Source organism: Acinonyx jubatus, chromosome B1 (genome assembly GCF_027475565.1).
Source record: "Acinonyx jubatus isolate Ajub_Pintada_27869175 chromosome B1, VMU_Ajub_asm_v1.0, whole genome shotgun sequence".
NCBI classification, from domain to species: Eukaryota; Metazoa; Chordata; class Mammalia; order Carnivora; family Felidae; genus Acinonyx; species Acinonyx jubatus.
This window is the reverse complement of record NC_069382.1, coordinates 95044972-95061209: the sequence shown is the minus strand read 5'-3', so window position 1 is coordinate 95061209 and position 16238 is coordinate 95044972. Positions and strand designations below refer to the sequence as shown.

General features: G+C 37.8%; 1 protein-coding gene across 9 annotated transcripts in view; it reads right to left on the bottom strand.

Moving 5' to 3' along the window:
- Positions 1 to 15975, bottom strand: part of LOC113601314 (uncharacterized) — a 90919-nt gene extending 74944 nt beyond the window's left edge. For 2 of the 9 annotated variants that reach the window (XM_053216980.1, XM_053216981.1), the window contains exons 1-3: positions 15339 to 15975; positions 3683 to 3845; positions 3311 to 3399 (exon numbers count right to left, since the gene is read on the bottom strand). In XM_053216980.1, the coding sequence (XP_053072955.1) occupies positions 3362 to 3399; positions 3683 to 3845; positions 15339 to 15743 (606 nt within the window). In that variant the 5' untranslated portion in view covers positions 15744 to 15975 and the 3' untranslated portion in view covers positions 3311 to 3361. The remainder of the gene's footprint in view (positions 1 to 3310; positions 3400 to 3682; positions 3846 to 15338) is intronic. The other 7 variants (XR_008296136.1, XR_008296138.1, XR_008296134.1 and 4 more) reach the window with 7 other exon arrangements.
- Between the last annotated feature and the right edge of the window lie 263 nt (positions 15976 to 16238).

Below are 16238 nucleotides of genomic sequence, written 5' to 3'. Positions count from 1 at the left end.
TAAAAGTTTATTATCTCTCATTCTTTTATTAAAAGATCTTTCACTGTCAAAAATATTTTCTACAAAGATATCCCAGTTCAAGTCTTTTGAACTACTCAATTGTTCAACTATTTGGGGTTTTGAAGGAAAATAACAGACAGCATTTTTTCAGCTACTCTTTCCTCTTTATCGCTAACCATGTATATACTTTAAGAGAAATTTAATCCAGCTTATTCTGGTTGTTTCCATTTAAATCATTAAAATGTTATTTTTTAAAAGTCATTTGTTGTCCAAAAAGACTTTTTAAATTAGTTTCTTTGCTTAAAAATCCAAATTGGCCATAAGAACATGAGCTCTGATGCCAAAAAGATCAGGTTTGGAACAAAAGTGTGAGCCCCAAGTTGGAAATCAGTTTTAAAGGCAGGCTATGACATAAAGGGACCATGTGAATGCCTCCCCCAACTCAGTGAGATTTCTGTGGAAGCATTCATTACAGCTTAGGTTACCAAAAGGTCTTCAAAATAAATCCTATGATCTGTAATCAGTCAGAGCTTCTGAAAATTCTAATTTATGGCCTTAATTGTCTCACATTTGTGCTAATCTCATGTGACTTCTCCTTTACATTATTCAAGGAGGAAATGCTTTTGACTAACATTTAACTCAAAAAATAATGAAATGCATTAACTCCATTATTTTAAAGTTTAGTTCTTTTCATCTGCCTTAAGAATTAAGGAAATCCCTTCAATTAGAGGAGAAAGTAACGTCATTATCGGAGTTCATTTTCCCTCTTGCTATCCACTAGAAAAAAGTCTTTATGCTCCCCAAAAGTACCATTACAAGTAGTGGTAGATTTCTGTACACTTCTGTCACTGTATCATAAACACAGAGAAAGCAAATACTTCCAAATATACAACAAGGTACCAAACTGCCATGTAACCATAAGGGAGTTAAAAAAAAAAAAACTGGAAAAAGTTGTCTGCTTTGCTTATTGGTTAGAAGAAAAAAGTTAAAAAAAAACTGGAAAAAGTAGTCTGCTTTGCTTATTGGTTAGAAGAAAAATTAAAGTTTAACTTCCTTTCTGCACAAGTTTCTTAGTCTTCTTAATAAGAAGAATGGGCTTTAACTACTTACATATCTATTACTGATTGCATGTGTTAGAAAGATACATCATTCACACTTGCCTACCTTCTTCAAAACAATCTGAAAATGTATTTCTATGAACTATAAAGATTAAAGAAATAAAAGCAACAGTTTTCAAAGATAAGGATATTTTCATGTTCATGTCTTAACACACAGGCAAACTAGAAGAGATGGCTCAAAGAAATAATACACAGAGAAGGAAGTTCACAAGTTGAGACTAAAGATACAGCTTATCTAAGGGACATATTACCAGTTTCCAAAATGCTGGGTTTTGGTGAAATAAATAAAAGACATTCAAGAATAAATCTAATCTTCCACCTTGATTAGTTCCAACTTCACAATTTAAATTACGATGTCGGGGCACCTGGGTGGCTCAGTCAGTTAAGTGGTCGACCAACTACAGCTCATGATCTCGCGGCTCCTGAGTTCAAACCTCACATAGAGCTCGCTGCTGTTAGCGCGGATCCTGCTTCGGATCATCTCTCTCTCTCTCTCTCTCTCTCTCTCTCTCTCTCTCTCTCTCTCTCTCCCTCCCTCCCTCCCCCCCACCCCGCGCTCTCTCTCTCTCTCTCTCTCTCTCTCTCTCTCTCTCTCAAAAATAAACATTGAAAAAATTTTTAAATAAAAAAAATAATAAAATAAAACAAAAATGATGTCAAAATGTCCTTGAGTATGCTTAAATGACTTTTATGCACACCTATCTATTTCCTGAGGTACCAAAAATCATCAAACAATTCTGTAGCACTTTGTAGTACCTTATAAGTCTGCTAAATCTATGAATTAAACTGCCAACCTATAAACCATTACCTATCAAATGATAATTTATATACCTATTATTCACTGGAGGTAAATTTATAATCATATCTTAATGAATTATGATCAGTGGTGGCACCAAATATGAAAGATGAATAAATTTGCCCAATTAAAAACTTCAGAGTAGCTTTACTTTGAATTTTCATAATTCACTATTTGATAGTTTTAAAGCAGTACAAAGTTAACCTTATTTACTGCTATAATTTAAATTGATCTTTTGTTGCTTCCCTTTAATTCTCCAAGACTCTAGAATACTAAATATAAATGACACAAGTTATGGGAAGACAATTATTGATAAATAATAATAAAAAGTAATAATTTTCATGGTTTCTCAAGTATTCATTAAGTATGCAGAGGTCAATACTGACATTTGTAGAAAGGTAATACATTGTTCAATAAAGAAACAGTAAGTTTTTTCTTCTTTTACATGAGCCCCTTTTAAAGACAGGCAGACTACATTAATGAGCTTGATTTGTAAATATGCTATAGAACAAATAATTTGACACCACTAAACAAGTGTATTTGTATATTCTAAAAAAGTAAGCCATGTAAAAAAGACTTAAACTACTTTAGACATCACTCATGCAATGGATAATAAATTTTTAAGGTTTATATTTTAATATGATGACCTATAATTTGAAAGGTATCATTTTAATCTAAGAAGTTCTGGAATGTTTTAAACATTGGAATTTTAGAGAGGGTGAAAATATTTGTACATTCATAACACATCCTCACAGACTGAGTAAAAGGAAACAAAACCACTGGTAAAAGTCAGATACATCATAGGAAATATCATGTCTCAGCTATTCAATTTACTATAAAGCATGAATAGTATTACTTACTTAACTCACTTAATGTTTTCCTGAAAGTAAATTCTATTATTTTTAGGAGTCTTCTGTTCCTCTTAAACTTCATCCCTTTGCCTCATGAAAGGACCCAGAAATAATGATTATTTTCCCACTTGCATTTTTGTTCTTTTCTTACCAACACTTGTTTTCTCACAACCAAAATGCACAGAAATCTTACATTGTACTTGCAGGGTATTCAATAAATCCCACTCAACATTTGGCAGAGCTCACCCCAACCTATCTTTAATAAGGCAGTAATCCCTTACCTCAGAGGTGCTGTATCATTCTGACAATCATGGCACTGGTGTAATTTCCTTTGCCAACATGACAAAACAGAGAACATTCTATAATGCCTCATGAGCACCAGCCCAGAGAGACCATGAGCTCAGCTCTCTCATGGCAAAACACCATTGTAAGAAAATAAAAGGCTCCATGTAGTAATTTTTACGTTTTACAGATTCTCTAAATTTTAATACTAACAATCTCATTTGGAAGAAAATAAAAATTAATCCAAAAGAATAATTAATTACCTTTTCCTATTAGGCTCCTCATTTCACAACAGGCAACTCAAGAAAATCTCCTCAATAGGTTCTCCAAATCAGGATAAAAGTGACATCCACTGACAGGTCCAAGCAAAATTCGTATTTCCAAGAAGCCAAGTAAGAGAATTATAATGAGAAGTCACTTTTTTTGCTGGATGCAACTACGACACGAAAGGCTGGTTAAAGCAACACTAAACTTGGCTCAATCATGCAATGGTCTCAGTTTGGGATAGAATTGAATTTATAACGTATGACAGAAGCAAAGTTGTAATGTACAATTATATAATTTACTTGAACAGTTGCTTTCCATATGGGAAGTAACAGATTGCCCAGTTGCATTTTGGCTAAGACTAAACCTACCATTATTCAGGGTAAAACAATTTTGTTGAAATCTGGAAATCCTGCAGATAGCATCTCTAAATCTCTCTGACGATTCTTGACAATGTTTCTTTTCATAGGAATAGTATACAGCTGTATCCTCCTTCCTAAATGCTCCTGACCCACATTTAGCACACAGTATTTTCTGGAAAACATAACCAAAACTATGCCTGACAGATTTTACAGATGAGATAACCACTAAAGCCATTCATCCAAATTTCTATGGTGAAGCCAAAAATAAATAAATACATTAAGAGATGAATAAAGGATAGAAAACAACAAATCTTTCTGTGCACTTTCTTTTCTAAACATTTAGTATTATAAAGAAAACATACTTTGAAAGAAATAGGTCTTTTCCTCTCTCATTTTATATCTCCGTTGAATACCAGAGTAGAACTCCGACATAATAATATTCCCCCCGGTTAAGTTATACTCCAAGAAAAGTATTTTATGGGCTGTGGAACATTCTTATTCATGACCTTAACATTTTTAAACAGGTTGATGGATAAGCAATGCATTTTCTATAGTGGTGCATAAATGATCTGGATCCCAGAATATATCTTCAAAGTTTGAAGACTTCCATTGTCCAGTGAAAATATGTCATTATCACCCTTTGAAAGGGTCTTGAAATTGCAACTATCTATGGCCAAATACTATTTTCTGAAATCTGTCCCCCTGTGCATGGATTTATGAGTCCCACGATTGGACAAAGGGAAATTATCCAAGGCAAAGTTGTCCAAATAGGCAATTATCCAACACACTGGAGCCAAGACAATCCCCTGGAGGTCATTGTACAGGTTCAACTGCAGCTGTGTGGGAAGTATGAACACCAATCAGCTCTCTGAAGAGTTTGGGTGTCTCCAGGAAGAACAAACTGGGAACACTGTTTTTGTGTCCTAGGCTATTGGTTTATATTTTTTAAAAAAGCAGAGAGGAGGCTTAAAGCATTTGCTTACCCACAGTATTTCTACCTCTAGATACTTACGTTACACCATAGTATTCCTAGCTCTAAATAATTATATTACATTATGTTATATAATGTTACAATTATACCACTAAACTTTTTTACAACTCTGGAGTATTCAAACAGCAAACCAAATAGTAGAAATCTAAGACTGGAAAACACAATGCAACTATATCAGACACTTTCATGCAGTGCCTGCAAAGAATAATAGTCTTTCATGTGCAAAGTAGCTGCACATATTCAATCTCATTTGATCCTCTGGATAACCCAAGAGGTTCACAGGGAAGTTCTTATTATCCTTTTACAGATGAGGAATTTAGAGCTCAGAAAGTTTGGGATATATTCAAAGGCACCTACCTAGTAAGTAAAAAGTAAGGATTCAAAACAGATGTTATTTGATACCAGAGCTCTCTCCACACATGACTATTGGGCAAGCTCTGTATTTGAGAAAATAGAGCTGCTGTCCTATCATCTCTACCACCACTACTTCTACACTACTGATAAGTAAGCAATATACTCTACTAATAGTAGTCTTATTTTTTGATGAAAGCATTCCTGGGACTTTTTAACATTTTAAGTCAATACTACTTAATATGAATTACCTATTTTTATCAGATCTCTTTTTTATTCCTCAGATCAAGACACAGAATTAGCTATGTCTGCAAAATAAAGCAAAGAAACTGGAAAATGAAAAACAGAAAAGCCAAGGATGCTAAACACTGAAAATATTCCCTAAGGTTGACCCATTTTAAAACTATACAATGATGGGGGGAGGGGGTGTGGCTCAGTCAGTTAAGCATCCAACTCTTGATTTCAGCTCAGGTCACAATCTCACAGTTCATGAGATCAGGACCCACATCAGGCTCTGTACTGACAGCACAGAGCCTGCTTGGGATTCTCTTTCTCCCTCTGCTGCCCCTCCCCTACTCACTCTCTCTCTCTCTAAATATAAATAAACATTTAAAAAAATAAAATTGTACAATGGGAAGTACCTAACTACATTCCACTTTCCAGATGTCTTTGAAATCCAAGCATGATTTAGAAGAAATTTTTTACAGAATAAAGAGAAATCAGTTATTTATGCTTATGTTGCCATACATTTTAAGTCCATCGCTTGACCAAAGTAAATGCATTATGTTCAATTAACACCTGTTTATCGAATTCCACTTGGTATCAGATACTGGGATAAATCCTGGGATTAAAAGTACAAATAAAACAATATCCCTGCATTTAAGAAACTTGCAGTGAAGCAAGGTAGACAACACCTGCCACTACATCCTTTGTAGAAACTCAATTTGTTGAATGACAAAAAACTAAATCTGACACTGCCAATTATCTCTCCTTGAAACTATCTCTTCCATTTGCTTACATGACACCAAGTTGGGTGCTTTCCCATAAGCTGTCAGGTTTCCCTCAGATACCTTTGTGGGTTCCTTGTTATTCTGCTCACCTCATAAATGCCAATGTTCCTAAATAATCGGTCTAGTTGCTCTCTTCTCTTCCCACTATACATCCCCTCCCTGGGCTCTCTCATACTCATAGACTGATGACCTCCAATCAATGTCTCTAGCTCATTTCCCACTCTTGAAACCAGTCCTATATATTCAGCTGCTCACCAGATAGCCCCACATAAACGTTTCAGCTATCTCACTCCCAAAATGGCTCTGCTTTCTGGGTTCCACTCCCCAATGATTGGCAACATCAGTCAATCTGGACCTCAAATCCATACGTTAGTGTGGTTTTTTGTTTTTGTTTTTTTGTTTGTTTGTTTGTTTTTTGGTCCCAATCTTTCACTCATTCCATACATTTAATCAGTTAAAAGTTGCCCACTCATTTACTTACTCACTCTGTCATGTGTTAAGTGTCTACTTATTACCATGTCATGTGCCAGACCCTAGGGTGCCATGCTGACCTAGTCACAACTCCTACAGAGCTCACAGTCTAATCCATGATACAGAAAACACACACACACACACACACACACACACACACACACACACACTGTTATAAATGTCATGACATCATAGATGCAGGGGGCCCTAGGACCCTGGGAACAGACCTTCTAAAGAAAATGATATCTAAGATGAAACCTAGAAAATGAGTGAGAGTTAAACAAATTAAAATAGGAAGAAAAGAACACTGCCAAATTGTGAAAGAGAATATGACAATGAAAAATGAGTGAAAAGAACTTAAAAAAAATTTTTTAACATCTATTTATTTTCAAGAGGCAGAGAGTGAGTGGGGGGAGGGGTGGAGAGAGAGGGAGACACAGAATCAAAGCAGACATCAGTCCCTGAGCTGTCAGTGCACAGCCCGACACAGGGCTTGAACCCCCCAACCGTGAGATCATGACCCGAGCTGAAGTCGGACGCCTAACTGACTGAGCCACCCAGACGCCCCTGGATGGAGAGAACTTTAATTCGTCTAGTGCTTAGAATAAAAAAGGTTAAATGGTTAGTGACGAGTATAAAGAAGTAGAACCTTAAAAGCCATCCTAAAAGTTTAGGCCAGAAGAGCAACTAGAAGTTCCTGAGGGATTTTAACCAGGTGAATAATAATAAGTGCATTTGAATAGATTTTAAAAAAGGAAAGATTAAGGCATTTAGATGAAATAGAAAGCTCTCGCATTTATCCAGATGACAGCTAAATGTCAACTTCAACTAGGAAAATAGCAACAGGAATAGAGAAAAGTTGCCAGATCAGAGAAATATTTAGAAGGTGGAACAAACAGGATCCAATTATGTTTAGATACGAAAAATAAGGGGAAAAGAGAAGTCAAAGGTGTTTTTCAAGTTTCTCCTTTGAATAACTAGATGATACCATTTAATGAGATTGGAAATAACAAAGGATAAGCAAGCTTGTGGGAAGAGATGATGTGTTGTTTTGAAATACCTGTATGATAGCCAAGTGAAAACATCTGATAGGCAATTGGATCTATTGGTTTGGAGTTAAAAACTGATTGTTGAGAAGGAATCAACCACTTGGGAATCATCAGCATCTGGTCTGTATTTTAAGTCATGGGAACAGATGATCTAGTAAAAGAACCACAGAATGAAAGGAGAAGGCTGTCGGAGCCACTCCTCAAGGAATCCTGCAAATACGAATAGGAAAGAACACCCAGAAAAGCAAGGGAAACTTCTGCATAAAATATCATGGAGTCAAAGGAAGAAAGTGTGTCAGGATAAAAAGTGTCAAATACAAGAAAGAGGACAAATAACATAAGGATTGAGGCATGCCTCTTGGCTTTCACAAGGTTACTAGTGACTTGGAGAGGCGTTTCAGTCAAGCTAAGGAACCAGCAGAGTGAAGGAATACAACTAGTTGGGAAGTAATAGGTTAGAGTGGAAACAAAAAGCGTAGGCAAGTCTTTCCAAAGGTATGACTGAAAGGTAGTGGAAAGACAGCAAAGGGATCCAGAAAGGGATGAGAGATATATAAGTATATTTAAAATTTGGGAGCAACTTATGCCATATTTAAATTCTAATACAACATATCAGGAGAAAGGAAATAATTTATAGAGCAAGGTTCCTGAGAAGATGGCAGCATATGAGATCCAGAGCTCATGTGCAGAGATTATACTTAAAGAAAAGAAAGGATCCTTTCTGAATTATAACAGGAGGGAATGAGTAAAAGAAGGGTACAGTATAGTTTTCTTTGTGGCAGAATATATGTTTATCTGTTAAGAAAGGAATGGTTGGGGGAGGGGATAAATAGCTGGAGTCAAAGGAGAATGGACAATTTTTTAAAGAATGTCTGGGTAGAACTAAAGAAATAACATAAAAAGATTGCCAAGATATGTAAAATGTAAGGAAGTTTAAGGAACTGCTTAAGGGTGGTTAAAATGATGAACCATAGAAATTAAACTAGATAAGACAGAAAGATAGGAAGTGACCAATAAAGAATGCTGATGAGTCAAGGACTAAAGATCCCTATATGCAGAAAGAAAGATAGAAAGACAGAAAAGAAAAAAAAGAAAAGACTAGTGAAATAGGACTAATGCAAGAATAGGAAGGATGGCTGATTACTTCTAAGGAAGAAGTATTAGGTTATGACAAAGTCCAGGGTGTAGCCATACAAAAGGGTGAAGAAACAGAATGGAAGTGAAGTTGTCCGGAGCCAAGTTACTGAGAGGGTGACATGTTTAACTACAGACATGAACATTATAGTCCCTTAAAATGATGTCACAACTGAAAGGACACAATGAGCCAGAAATGTGAGTCTAAAGGAATGCTATATCCTCAAGCAAGAATTATCCAATGTTTTAATTTGTTCTAAACTGATACATACTGTATTAGATACCAAGTATGACACAGTTCATAATTCCAAGTAAAACAATTCTTCCTCTCAAAATCTATTTAAGTAGTTGCCGGAAGGGGGTGGGGGTGGGGAGATGGGCAAGATGGGCAAAAGGGATTAAGAGGTGTGAACTTCCAGCTGTGGAATGAATGAGTCATCGGGATGAAAGGTATAGCAAGGGAATATAGTCAATAATACTGTAACAACTTTGGTGACAGACAGTAACATCCTAGTGAGCATTTCATAATGTACAAGATTAAAATATAAATTACAAAGAGATAAAGAGGCCAGTGTGCTAAGATTCAGGCCCTTCAATCTTTCTACTCCACTACTCTTGGCATATTGGCTTGTTGCAAAATGGATTCTACAACTTTTGCTCTAGTCCCTCATGCAGGTCAGGAAGAAGAAAGACAGGAGCATCAATACCTCCATCTGTCCTTTCAATTAAGAAAACAAAAAGCTCTCCCTGAAAACCCTGCAACTGACTTCCCTTGGACCTCAAAACCCCAAAGAGGATCACGTGGCTACAATTAGCTAGGAGGGAATCTGAGAGTAGGGGGCAGGAATACCATGATTAGCTTAGACCTGTGGTTCTCCCTCACCCCCAAGGGAATGTGTTAATATGTGTGAAGACATTTTGATCATCACAATGGTGGAGAGAAGCCAATGGCATGACTAGCATCTCATGCCTCGAGGACAAAGATGCCAGAAACACTGAAATGCAGAAAACAATCTCCTACAATGGAGATTTGTACTGTTCAGAACACCAAAACACCTCCACCAAGAAACACTGGCTTGTGTTTCTTGTGTTTCCAGTTTGTGACCAGCCACTGGAGTAGGCATGTAGTTACCACACTACAAACAAAACCTATGTTCTGCTAGCAAAGAACCTAAGGGGAGGAGGTAGTAAGGAGAATGAAATGAATATTGGGAGAGAAGTTTGTACCATGAGATGTAGTAAACAAGAAGTCAGAGAAGGGTTTTTAATTGACAAGTAATATTATCAGATCTTAGATTGGAGACATATGAACGAATGTAAGAGAAATCACTTAAAGTAGCCTAGTCCAAGTTGATGATGGACTGAACTACATTTGGAGCAGTGAGAACGGAGAATAGGGAGATTTACATCAGTGATGTTAACAAAGGAAAATCAGGGGCGCCTGGGTGGCTCAGTTGGTTAAGCGTCCAACTTCTGCTTAGGTGATGATCTCACAGTTTGTGAGTTCCAGCCCTGCATATGGCTCTGTGCTGACAGCTCAGGGCCTGGAGCCTGCTTCAGATTCTGTGTCTCCCTCTCCTTCTCCCTCTCTCTCTCTCTCTCTCTCTGCCCCTCCTCTGCTTGCACTCTGTCTCTGTCTCTCAAAAATGAATGTTTAAAAAATTAAAAAAATAATAAAGGAAAATCAGCTTATAGTCTTTATTAGTACATATGACCTTAGTTCAGACCTGCCTCTCCCACCCACTAGCTATGTGACTTTATATAATTTACAGAATTCTCAACTCAAATTTCTTGACTTTAAAATAAAAATAATAGTTCCTAACTCACAAAATTGTTATGAGAATTCAATGAGTTAATGAAGTACATTAAATGCCTATTTTAGTGTTAGACCAGTTCTTTTTATAATTATCCCTTGTAACTTATGATATTTATATCAAATCACAAGACTTTTGTGGACATTATCATACCCTACACAAAACAGCATGTGGCAAGATTATAAGGAAAGAAAAAATAACATAATCTTTATGAGGAAGCTTCTCTTTTCCACTCCTTTTATTGGAATTTTCAGGAAAATATTTCTTAGTGAAGAAGCTCTATGGGGATATGCCAGATACTTAAATATAATTAACACGTGATGGGTGAGAAGGAAGGACAATATTTCTCCTATGATAAAAAATTATAAGGGGAGAATGTGATTAAAAAAGTAAACATATATTTGGTCTTTGCCCACAGTTCCTTAAACAGAGCTCCTAAAACCTCTGTAATTTCCTGCATGGTAGGGATAAGATCATCTTCTGTTCTAATATTTGTTCTTTATCCCTGGTTCCTGACACAAAGCTCCTATGTCCCTTGGAATTTCCTGGGTAATAGGAGCATCTTTTCTTCAATTGAGGCCACTCTTGGTGGGCTGCTAGATAGTTTCAGGATGGGTGCTGGTCACCAGAAAGACCAGGGCAAGGTTAGAGGACTGGAATTTTCAGCCCCGTTCCTTAAACTCTAGGGAGTGGAGAAGGGCTACAGATTGAGTTCATCACCAAGAGGTAATGATTTAATCAAACAATGAAAACTCCTAATGATAAGATTCAGAAAGCATCTGGGTTAATGAACACATCAAGGTGCTCAGAGGGTGATATGCAAGCTCCATGCACCCCACTTATATCTTGCCCTATGCATTTTTATAATAAATCAGTAAGTAAAGTGTTTTTTGAGTTTTTGAGTTGTAGGAACCCCAAATATATAGCAGAGTTGTCATAATTATAGGTGGCAACCTGGGACTTGTGACTGTCATTTGAAGTGGGGCAGTCTTATGAAACTGAGCCCTTGATATGTGGGGTCTGCACCTAACTATGGTAGTGTCACTACTGAATTGACTTGTAGTACAACCAGTTGGTGTCAGAGAATCAGATAAATGGTTGTTGAGTGGAGGAAAAAGTTACTCATAATTGTTGTCAAGCAAAAAAGGTTTAAAAAGACTGATTGGGGCCCCGGGGTGGCTCAGTCAATTATGCATCCGACTTCAGCTCAGGTCATGATCTCATGGTTTGGAGGTTCAAGCCCGTCAGGCTTTGAGCTGTTAGCACAGACGGGAGCTGCATGGAGTCCTGTGTCTCCCTCTCTCTCTCTCTGCCCCTCCCCCCACTCACACTCTGCCTCTCCCTCTTTCTCTCTCAAAAATAAACAAACATTAAAAAAATTTTAATGTTATATTCCACAAATATGACTCCTTTCACTTAATTTGTTTTTCAATCCTAACAGTATAAATAAAGAGAAAATGCTGTATATTGACTAGCCCTTGGTCAATCAGACTTTCATTATGCTGATGGGGTAACTATCTTCCACAAAGTGAGAGAGTGACCCAGCAAGAGCGAGCACCTAAAAAATAATAATAGTAATTTGCATCACTTTTCCTCAGGCAAAACTTATACAAGACTGAATAAGCCTCATTATTATTTCCTTTTCTTCCCAATTTGCATTAAACTTACGTTCAATGTAGGCTCTGCTTATCAGCAAGGTTAATATGGAAAAATTGCACTAGCTGAAGCATGGCTCCATGCAGTAAAGTTTTTAAGAACAATTCTTTTTACGGAGAAGCTGAGAGGAAATCTCCAAAGATGCAACATAATGTACCGGAGCAAAGAACAATGGATTATGTAACCCAGATCCAAACATCTCTCTTAAAATGCATGTACAGAAACCCAATGGTATAGAAGAAAAGGGACTGTGTTGGCCTCAGGGTGAAAGTTACTATTAACCTTAACTTTCCTTTTCAATCTTAACTTCCCTTCTCACATTATTATGATATAATTTTTTGTGCAGTTTTCTCTACATATGGTTTCTTTATATTTGCAATATATTGCACGGTTTTTTCCATTTAATCCTGTATCAATATTATTTATAGAACTGCCTCTTTTTGTTACAATTTCTTCTCATAACCCATCTAGCATCATAAAGTGAAAATTGCACCTTTGTATATGGGAGGGCCCCCCAGAAAAAGCATACCTTTATTCCATGTTTGACAGATGTAGCATTATATCTATTCTTTAACCAATCATGTTTAGTAATGAATTCAGGTAAAACACATATACTTTGCCCCTAATGCATAAAGCTTAAACTGGGATAGCCAGAGGCTGCTTATCCTAAGCGTCTTCTCAGCCTAAACTGAATTAATTCTCTTTAGCTGAATTAATTCTCTTCCAGTTCTTTTTATCCACTGCTCTCAGCCTGGGTACCATGGTTCCAAATTCCTAATTACTATAAAATAATTTTCTTTCCTTGAGCTAAGCCTGGTAATATGGCTCTAACAGATGACCTCTATAATGTAATTTGTAATACTTAAAGCCTCAGTCTGAGAATAATTTTACCTATTTTACTGAACCTAATAGAAACCACAACACACCTCTACCTTTGCCAGGGAAGTTAAAAGGCAATAATACAATATATACTGTATTATACAATAATATGCCTAATATAATTATAACATAATATACATTATGTATATATTATATATATCATTATGCCTCAGCTTAAAATGTCTCTAAAATAAACCATTCCCTCTAGTTATTTCTAAAGTTATCTTTCTATTTTCATATATGCCCAGCAGGTAATCATGGCTCAAGATTTCAACCCCAAAATTATTTCCCTTTAATTTTAGAGAAACTGACAAATTTTGGATTCTGCTGGGTATGTTAAGGGATGAGTGAACTCTGAGATGGGTGGTAAGGGGAATGACACGTTTCCCTTTTCAGTGCCTGCTTTATTCTTCAAAAAGTAATTTCAAAAACTTTTTATAAACTCTTTGGTTATTTAAATAATCAAATCAAACCTAAAGCCAGGTATCTTCATTTTTTAAAACACAAAAATAACTAAACTGGAGCTCTTCTTACATTACCACTAAATGTGGCTAGTCATTCATTCATTCTAGACCCATTTCTTCACATAGATTAAGGTCAAGGTAGAAACTAAAGTTACCTTGGTTTAAAAAACAAACAAACAAACACATAAAACTTCCCAAGATTAGAAAATGCCAACTGATATAAATATATGCCAGTCATAGCTGAAGAGAATAAAGTTGCAGGTGTCTTAAGTGAAGGACAGAAGATGAAAACAGACCCACAATTTCCCAAAAACTAGTAATAATAAACTTCCCACACATAAAGGAAACTGCCTTCTGTATACAGGTGGGAAAAAGCAATTTTCAGAGGAGTATGTCCCTACAATTGTGGGGGCATTTTCCATAGTCATGATTTTTTTTTTTAATGTTTACTTATTCGTGACAGAGAGCACGTGTGAGAGGAGGGGCAGAGAGAGAGAGAGAGGGAGAGAAACAGAGGATCCCAAGCAGGCTCTGTGCTAACAGCAGAAAGCCCAATGAGTGTGCTCAAACTCACCAAAGGTGAGCCAAAGTTGGATACTTAGCTGACTGAACCAGGTGCCCCATAGTCATGATTTTTTTAACGTTTATTTTTGAGAAAGAGAGAGAGAGTGCGCACAAGTGTGCAGAGGAGGGGCAGAGGGAGAGAGAAGACACAGAATCCAAAGCAGGCTCCAGGCTGTCAGCACAGTGTCCAAAGCAGGACTCCAACCCACAAACCGAGAGATCATGACCTGAGCCCAAGTCAGACATTTAACGAACGGAGCCACCCAGGCACCCCATAGTCATGATTTTTTAATCCCCACAAGGCTAACCTCCCTATCAAGAATTAATTTATGACTTGGCTGGAAGATTACAGAATACAGTTTGTGATGATTATGGACATTTTTTCTGGTAAAATTCCTCATATTAGTTCTCAAATACATTCCCAATATATGGAACTAGGGGTCAGTCTGCCCATTGTTTCCTAATTCCAATTCAATTTATATATGAGGCACTAATTCATAAATGGAGCAGAGTATGTACAGGGCAACAAAGTCTCTGAGTACTTAAAGGTGCCTGCATTATTTAAAAAGCTCCCCAAAAGACAGGCATGACTGGAAAAGAGGAAGCCTGATGCCCCCAAGAGGGATATAAAGGAGACAGTTGTGGCAGTAAAAGGGGCCAGGAGAAACATTGGAGAAAAAGGAAGAGGAAGGTGAAGAGTGCAGTCAAGTTATAGCCATTAAATACTTGAAGATCTGAGAAAACACTCAAAATAAAGCATTAAGTATAAAAATTGGGTCAGGGAATTGCATATACAGTATGACCCCAATTTTGTGATACAATTGTGTACTTTCTTCAAGAATGTATACCAAATATGGAGGGGTTTTCCCCCCTAGATTAAGCTTTTTTTTTTTTTTTTACTTTTTCATTCTACTTTTCTATCTTTTTTAACACAAACTGCTTCGTAAGATTGAAAAAGTACACGCTACACTCGCCTTTAGTAAAATGTGGCTTTCTTTTCCATTTCATTGCTGTAAGGTGGCGCTCAAGTCCCCACTCTGACTGGAGTTAGAAAGTAAACCTGTCGATCAAGGTTACTCCTCTCCCTCCGACTGTAGAACACAATTCCAGGGCAGAACAGTAACTTCCAGGTAGTCTTGGCCTCTTTGGGTAATGGCAGATTGTTAAAGGATTTTCTTAGGCCCTGCTCTCCAAAATGGAGGCCGCAGAGCTCAGCAAACTGCACCTCCCCCGCTATCCCCAGACCTCGGCCTCTGTCCTCCAGAACCCACCGAGGACATACCGGGCTCACCGGGCATCTGGACCCCACATGGGTCCCCAAGGTGCGACGGGTGACCCCCGGACGTCGTCTATCCAGTCTGGACTTGCCTACAGCGGATCCTGCCGCTCCCAGACTAGGCTGGTGCACTGCGCAGCTCAGCCGCGCAGCACTGCCTCCGCCACCGGCCTGCGCAGACCCCCGCCTTCCCTCTTGAGGCGCCGGCGAGGCTCGGGCCTGCGCAGTGCTACCCTGGTGCCTGAACCTAGGACGCACAGGCCGCGTGGCAGTCACTGCCTTTTGGGCACCGTGAGGTATTTCCTGGTTCCCGTGGCTACCCTCAGGTTTCCTGGGAGTGAGCGCCAAGTTTCCCCCGCTTTTTATCACCCCCTCCCACCGTGGACTAAACTCCGACACGCCTCTGACCATTCGCTTCCTCAGCCCCCGCCTGATTCTGTGTTTTCTTGCCCTGACTTAGACTTCCCTTCCATCCATCTTCTTCTTCCCAAGGCAGCAATTCTCCCTTACTCAACAACGGTAATAGTGAAATGACTGCAGGGAAACATTAATTTCGGAGGGTTGAAAAAACAAGAGTTTAATATGTACAAGATTCTTCGTCACATATTTTCAACTTATATAATATCTTCCCCAAAATATTTTTAAAGTGTAATTATGGGAGTCCTAGGGTCATCCTGAAGGTTCCAGACAGCTGGATAATTCTCAGTTACTGCCAGCAAGATAACCTCTCTGGAAATAGGTTCCATTTTGAATTCCAAAAGAACAGGTTGCCAATATTGCTTAGGCCAATAGAGGGTGATGAGACCTAGCCTGGATGCACCCTATACTGTGTATGTAGGGTTTTAGCCTGCCTGAAATACTGGTGTTAAATAATGTTAGCTGTGATTACCATGCTGCGGAAAGGAA